At 38.1% G+C, this 7,672-nt stretch overlaps 1 protein-coding gene across 1 annotated transcript; it reads right to left on the reverse strand.

Moving 5' to 3' along the window:
* Positions 1-245: 245 nt before the first annotated feature.
* npm1a (nucleophosmin 1a) lies at positions 246-7,634 on the reverse strand. The gene is made up of 11 exons (XM_084373523.1): positions 7,490-7,634; positions 6,019-6,098; positions 4,588-4,707; positions 4,283-4,376; positions 4,032-4,147; positions 3,665-3,738; positions 2,581-2,638; positions 2,415-2,492; positions 2,098-2,208; positions 1,905-1,979; positions 246-1,431 (listed from the first exon to the last, which is right to left on the reverse strand). Exons 1-11 carry the CDS (start codon positions 7,536-7,538, stop codon positions 1,381-1,383), a joined length of 906 nt encoding a protein of 301 aa, XP_084229649.1. The 5' UTR covers positions 7,539-7,634; the 3' UTR covers positions 246-1,380.
* Between the last annotated feature and the right edge of the window lie 38 nt (positions 7,635-7,672).

Genomic DNA, 7,672 nt, shown 5'->3' on the forward strand with positions numbered 1-7,672 from the left:
TTTCTGCCTAAAAATAGTCAATCCACTTTAGACTCATTTAAGGAGACAGCTGTGCAGACCATAATCTATTCAAAGTCCACATTAAAAGAAACGAATGGCAAGGCAATTGTCAGTGCTTGAAATTTTAATAGAATGTAGATTGCAGCACAAAAATTAAACTTAGAAAAATTATCCATCAACTGCATCCATCTTCAAAAATGGGTAAAATCAGCTATCATCTCAGAGAATGAGAACAATTACAACACTTCCACAATATTATTTTTTTATTTAATTAATCTTGTATAGCACATCCAAACCCACAGCATATTTAAAGTCATACAAACTTATACTTTGAGAACATGGAATGATCTTCTGCTTTAACATGCCTTATGGATCAACATTTGTAACATTACTTTAAATGGTCAAATGAGAACAGTGAATTCATTAAACTTGAGTACAGGTGGAAATGTCTAAGAACACTCTAACATCTGCAAAGTCTGGGTTGGAGTTAAAATCAACTCATAATTGAAAAGAAAAAACACCCTCATTTGCAAATTCCTTCATGCATTCAGTCACTCAGAGTGTTACTCAACAACTGGCCTGTTTGCTATGAGTAGTCATGGCAATACAAAACAAGTGAAACAGTCTCCACTCAGGCCACTTACAGAGCTGAACTGTGAAGGCTGCTTTAGCTCTTTGCTTCAAATGGTTTATCATTTCCGGACGGTAAAATCTGAAGAATTTACAGAATACGTCTAATTCTGACACAACGTTTCAAACTGAAACTCAGTTGACAGTTTGTAGCCATGGTTTCTTTACCTTAGGAATCTCACAATAGCATAAACATTCAAAACATTTCAAAAAGTGCAAAATGTCCATGATAACAAACAAATTAATATTAAATCAATATTGTGATCATTAACTACTGATGTCCACCAGAAATTCACGCTTACTAAAGCTGGTAAATGATCTGAAGATGGCTAATAGCTGATGTTTTATTGGCTGTTGAATATAGATGTGACTTTCTCGAGCTCTGTTGCCAGTCTTGTATGTGCTTTTAGATGTGTCATAATCTGATGCAGTGCCATTGTTCCTGCATGAGGCCAAATTAACCTGTACTGTCTATATATATATAAAAAACAAAAAACAAAGATATCCTCCACACTCATGGGCCAAGAATCTAGTGAGAATTTTATTTACACATTTACAAAAGATGCAAATTTGTAACGTGTGTCTACGTCACCATCTCTCTAGTCTCTTCATACAGGAGGGGCTGGACAAGCCTTAGAATTAATTAAGTGTGAATGAAGTGTGAGGCACAGAGTTTTGGCTTCAGAGGGTTTGAGAGGTGCTATGGGTATAAACAAGTCATAAAAAGAGACAATAAAACTATGGAGACAATTATTTAGCATCCTTCACCGTCTGCCTCCACTTCCACAGCTCCAACACAACCTGAAGAAAAAACAAAATGTCTGTTAATATCATGGCACAACTTTATGGCAAAGGCAGAAACATTTAAGTGTCTAATTAGAAAGAATCAAAACTTTTCTTATTTCTTTCCTGTGTACATTATTTTATGACTGGCTCCTGTGCAATATGTATTTTACATCACTTCCACTGCTTGTGATTTTAAAACTTGGGAGCCCTCTAGTGGCAGAACACAGAGGGGAAACAACAGATTGGGGCCAGTTTAAACCAGGACTGTCAGTTTTTTCTTCTCCAAATAAAAATGTAGAGCATCAGGAGTTTAATTTCCAAAGATGCTTATTTTCCTGCCATGCACTCTGCACTAAGTAAATGTGGCCAAACTAACCAAGATTGATACCAAGATCCGTTCTTCATGGTAACATGTCTTTGTTAAACTTTTGATAGTCAACAATGGGTATCAGATAAATACTGGCAAGCACTGTGAACTTGTACTGTACCTTGGTATCTGAGACTCTATAACCGTGCTTCACAAAGTTCTCAAACTTGGGCTGGATTTTAGGTAATGTTCCTCCCTGTAGAATAAAAACAATGACAAAGAATGAGCATCTTAATTCATGTCATATTACATTTTCAAATGGAGGAAAAGGTTTGTGATAACACCAAATAAATTTTAAAAAAAAGGACACCAACCTTCTTCACTGACTCAAGTATCTTGGCTTTAATCTCAGAAAGTGATAATTCACTTTTGGGAGTTGTTGGGGCTTTAGGGGACTTCTCACCCTTACCTTTAGGAGTCTTTGCCTATGAAGTACATCAAGTTTAGATATTAGTAAAAAATACTTTTTTGTTAATCAACTGAAATAAAACTGGATAAGAGAAAGCTTTGCACACTTTTTAAAATCTTTGAAAATATTCATATAGTGACTGCCTCCAACAGTGGTTAAGTAGACTGCCAACCCACTATGCAGCGTATGACAAAAGGCCAGTCAATGAAAACTGATAGTTACCTGCGCCTTGGCTGGAGTGTTGGGTTTCGAACTCTTGCCATTCTGAGCAGGGGCTTTTTTGGATGGGGTCTGCTTGGCCTGTAACAAAGAATCAGGTGTTAGTGACAAAAGGACTGCACGGTCATTAAAGCTCCAACTGCAGAAACTCTATGAAACAGGTGCTTGCCTTAACAGGTGACTCTTCGTCTTTGCTCTCCTCATCTTCATCATCCTCGTCATCATCCCTAAAAGAATAGTTATGGTGAAAAAAATATTGTAATCAATCCACAAACAGAAAGTGAACAAAAATCCAAATTCTAAATGGTATTTTCATCACATATCAAAAATACAGTTTTTTGGTTAAAGACGACAGTTCACAATGCATTTAAAGACTAAGCATAGACTAAAAAAACACTGTCCTCTGTAAATTTTTACATCCGTAGTGCTTTAACTTTAACAAAAGGCTTGCATCTGAGGTCAAAGTTGTTTTCCCCAGCGCTGAAATATGGCCAATCTTTTTCTAAAAAGGTAGCAGTATAACAGACACAATTGAACCAAATCATGTTTATGTAAAGAACAACCAGGTACATCTAAAGCCACACCTGTAAATCAAGCTAATAGAACAGCATTACCATCACAGAGGTAAAGACAGGCGGAAAAAAAAGCACCTGTATCTTCCAGTCAGACTCTATCAAACTGCCAAGTTGTAATACAACCGTTTCCAAACAACTGACACGAAGCGTTTAATATGAACCAAATCGCATTAAAAATTTCACTGGCAGATTGTCAAGATCAAGCTGATGAAAGAGAAAACCCTGTTTGTTGTACAGATGCATGCCATGCCAGCTGGCATCAAGATGAGCAGAATTAGGTTCATATCCCAGCAGGTCGGCGAACTTATCATGCAGTGAAGCTACCGTCTGTCTGAAGTCCAAAAAAGTTCTATTTGACAGATTATTCTTTATTGTTACTACAACTTAAACTAATTAAATATGTTTGGAAACATTTGAGTCAGGACAAGCCAAACATGTAACACCACAACAGATATTTACAGAAATGTTTTTTAGAAGGATGAAAAAAAAATGGAGAAGTGTAACTTCATTAAGTATTAAACTATTGGTGATTTACATAATACATGTTACTGTATGTAATTTACATACATAATTCATATTTGCAGTTGTTTGATAAAAACAGAACTGTTGAACCCCACTGTGTTTGAGTGTATGTAAACTGAAAAGGTTAGCATGATGTGCGTGCAGCTCGACACTCACTCGTCATCATCATCCTCGTCATCATCCTCATCATCGTCGTCATCATCCTCCTCCATGTCCATTTTCATTTTCTTCTGTAAGGACGAGAAAAAAAAGAAAGGTTATGGCCACTTAATCTGGACGAATTTGAAACTAAAGCATTAATCTTTGCAGCTCTGCATCATTTAGTCATTTAAGGAGTTAGTCAATATCAATGAAAATGTATTGCCAACTATTTTGATAATTAATCATTTCGGTAATTTCTTAAGCAATCCGTCACCTTGTTTGCATTGTTGTGATATTGTGATGAGCATTTCTCCCAACATTTTGACATTTTAAGGACAAAGCAATTGATCATGAAAATAATCATTTGTTGCACCAAACAAACCTGAGACTTGATGGCAGGGGAAGAAGCAGGTCTTTTCTTTGATGTTCTGACATCTTCCTCTTCCTCTTCATCATCGTCATCATCATCTTCCTCAAAGGACTGATCCGCCTCCATCACTTTAAGAACAATTCAGAAATGTTAGGTTAAAACACCGCTACCAAAACCAAACTGATATAAATTACTATTAAAAAAAACAAAAAAACAAAAACCTTAATAACCTTAACATGGGTTAGGGTCATATAAATACTTACTGACAAGGTGTTGTCCACTGATATGGATTGGACCAGAACCCGACTTCAGACGGAAAACTGCTGGGGGTGTGATTGTGAAACCACCAAGGCACACCTGCAACCAACAATCACATTAGCATCCATGTTGTACAGTGTTGCACACTACTGTTACTGGGTGCTCTTCAAGTTTGAGCAGAGCAGCATTTAAAAGAATAAAAGGTGTTAATTTTCTGACCCGATTTAACCAACACGGCCTTTGACATGCGTGGGTGGCTGAGGGACAAGAAACCTTGACACACTGAGATGACAAAACGCAGTTCACTTACACTTGGCAGGGTAGAGGGCTTCAGTGAGACCAGTGCTGCCTTGATTTTCTGACCCTCTGTGTCTTGTCCTTCTACCTCCACCATGTGAAGTTCATCTTTCGTGCTGGCATCCACACAGGCCTGGGGAGAATAAGGCAACATTAGACTGTATTCGACATTAATCTTTGGGACACTTTCAAACCTGATCTGTTTGGTTCTGTTCAAACTAGCTGTGGTGTGCTTGCCCGTTTGTTTATTTTGTTTTTGGTGTGAACAGCCACTGGATTCTGTGATTGTTTGTGTGATTTTAGCAGCAACTCGAAAGTGAACTATTAAATTAATCTGCAGATCATCTATTGTCAAGAAAAACATACATATAAGCGCTTTAAAGAATTGTTTTTGGCATGTCTTGTAACCATGGTACAGTGTATTGACCATCAATATCTTGATACATCAGAAACTGGAGGCAAGTTAAGCTTGTGTCCTAGTCAGTGTAATCTTGCAGTCCCTTCTCAAACAGTAAAACGGTGCAACCGCACACAGGAACTATCCCAAGAATATTACCGTTCAGCACAGTATTATTTTCATCCTATTTCTACTTTTTTTGTTGATTTCTTTGTGACATCAGATGAACAAACAAGATGAGCAAACAAGTAAGGTTCAGTTAAGTACAGCATGACTGGTTGTCAGTCAGAGAATTTTGATTTGGATACTGAATCAACAGAGTAAAAGGAGTGTTTGCGTGTTTGTATCCTAAAACTGCTGTACGGAACATAGTTAAACACTGACCTTGTTAGAGAGGCACTTATTAAGGCTCCAATTGTGTTTCAAGCTCAGGCGTGTAATTATTCTTGTGTAGACCGTTATTATTTTGTAAAAGAAAATGAGCGCAACTTCAATACTATGCACGAGAGGGTAGTACAAAAAAATTTAATCACCTCATGAAACGAGACGCTAATGTCGAACTAACTAAATTGCAAAAGCAGCGAGCGATTAAATTTAAACTACAAATTAAAATTTGGTCGCACTACTTAAGATTCTGTTTGCTTCATTCATATTCTGCTTCTTGTGCTACATCCAGCTGCAGGAGACCTTCGTCTCCAAATGTTAAGCAGGCTGCCAATAGAGAACATTATTCAGTTAGCCAACCATGGGACACTTGACACCATGCCTTTGTTTTTTAAGTCATTTTAAGCATTTTACTAGGTTTACTTAATCAACTGTCAATCTATGTGCATATAGAAAATCAATATGAGTCAAGTTTTAACAGTTGTAGATGCTGTACCCTCATGTTTGTCCAAGATTCAAAAAACAATCTAGTCCACGAACAAAACAAAAAATCCAGGAGAAGTTAGCAAATAGCAAAAACGGTGGTTCGTTAGCTGTAGTTAACATGTGTGTTATATGCAATACTACAGGCCCCCTTTGAACACCTCAGATCTCAGTACTCACCATCCGTAGGTCTAGCTGATGCTCAAAGTCATCGTCCTCAGGATTGAACACCACCTCCTTCCCAGCTTCCAGCATGCAACCTGATGGAAAGATTTCAAATAATGATATAGCATGTATACACTGAGGAACATACATCCTGAGATGTTTAATCTGTGACAGACAGGAAATAATTTGGCTGTAAAGTGCAATATTTCAAACGCACACAGGAGGGAGCCATACAGACTACTGATGTGAATACCCCCACATGGCCTTTTTCCACATGGCCTGAAGTCCCCTCAGTGAGGAGACACATGTCTAAATTAATTTCACTTTAAACCACGTGGTGCAAATTCAACAACACAACTATTAGGTGTCTGTGGTGCTTCCTAACAAATACGTTTTTTGACTTTAATAACCCTGACAGATGAATACCATTTTGCTGCACTTATTTACACAAGAATATATATTTCAAATAGGTTTTGTTAAAGTAAAAAGTATTCTGCTGTGCATATACCGGCCTAACACTACTACTGAAGACATTAACATATACAGTGGCACATTCACTAAATTGATTATCCTGTCTGGAGCATGATTATGAAAGTGATATGGTGTTTCTAGACGATTCCTTGCTAGGACAAAATCCTTTTCACATACCACATGTGAGAAATATTTTTGCTCATCTCTCTAGTGTCTCACATTCCTTCAAAACTCAGTTCTCAGCAGAAGAGAGTATTATCCTGCGTTTCCTGTCTGCAATGAAAATCTAAAATCATGTCTAAATATAAAATTTCCATCTCAGGAGGGAAATAAGTGACAACCATAGAAACTTCTAGGAGACATGTTGGTAAAAGTCTGACCTGATGGCTAATTCACTCACAACGATATTCGCTGATCGTGAAAAAACAAACAAACAAACAAAACACATTACAGTTTTTGCAAGTGTTTGCTGGGACAGGGTCAAACGAGGTAAAGGGCTCCGGGTTAGTAACCCAGAGGAGGACGTCAGCAGCTGGGTCCGCATGTGCCTGAACCCACGTTGAGATAGCTTTCACCCCCTGACAAGCTAACGTCCGGGTCCAACGTTAGCTTCAAATTCGCAGTTAGTCTAAATGAAATGTGAATGATACTATCAATTTTTTTCGACGTCTAGTGCGAAGAAAATGCTTAAATATCAACATTGTTCGCTAAACATGGGCGCCGCCATGTTGATAGTCAAACACGTGTATGGCTAATTCAGTCTGGTGAGAAGCCGCGCTGTTCACTCACTCAGCCTCCTGCTTCAGTACTATCATTTCTAATAACATATTTAATAGACTTCTTATAATATATCTCTTTTAATCTTATAATATGTCATTACAAACAGTACCTTCCATTACAGAGGACCAAATGCAGCTAAGTTAGGCAGCTAACGCTACATTTACTCGTCTTCTCGTCCTGACATCAGCAGTTAAACAGCTTCAAACCACCAGGCAACATGCAGAAGTTTTCTCACCGTAAAGAAAGGTCTGTGGCGCCATCGTTTCCTCGTCTAAACCGTTCATTTTGGAGATGAAGTCGCTGACAACCTGCTGCTTGCCTGCGGAGGAAGAATAAGCAACTCCTGACGGATGGCAGACCAACGTGAGACTCCGCCTCCTCGTCTTCTTCTTCTTCTTCTGCTTCACGCTGGACAGAA

Source organism: Pagrus pagrus (genome assembly GCF_965226575.1).
Source record: "Pagrus pagrus genome assembly, chromosome: 14".
Taxonomy (NCBI): domain Eukaryota; kingdom Metazoa; phylum Chordata; class Actinopteri; order Spariformes; family Sparidae; genus Pagrus; species Pagrus pagrus.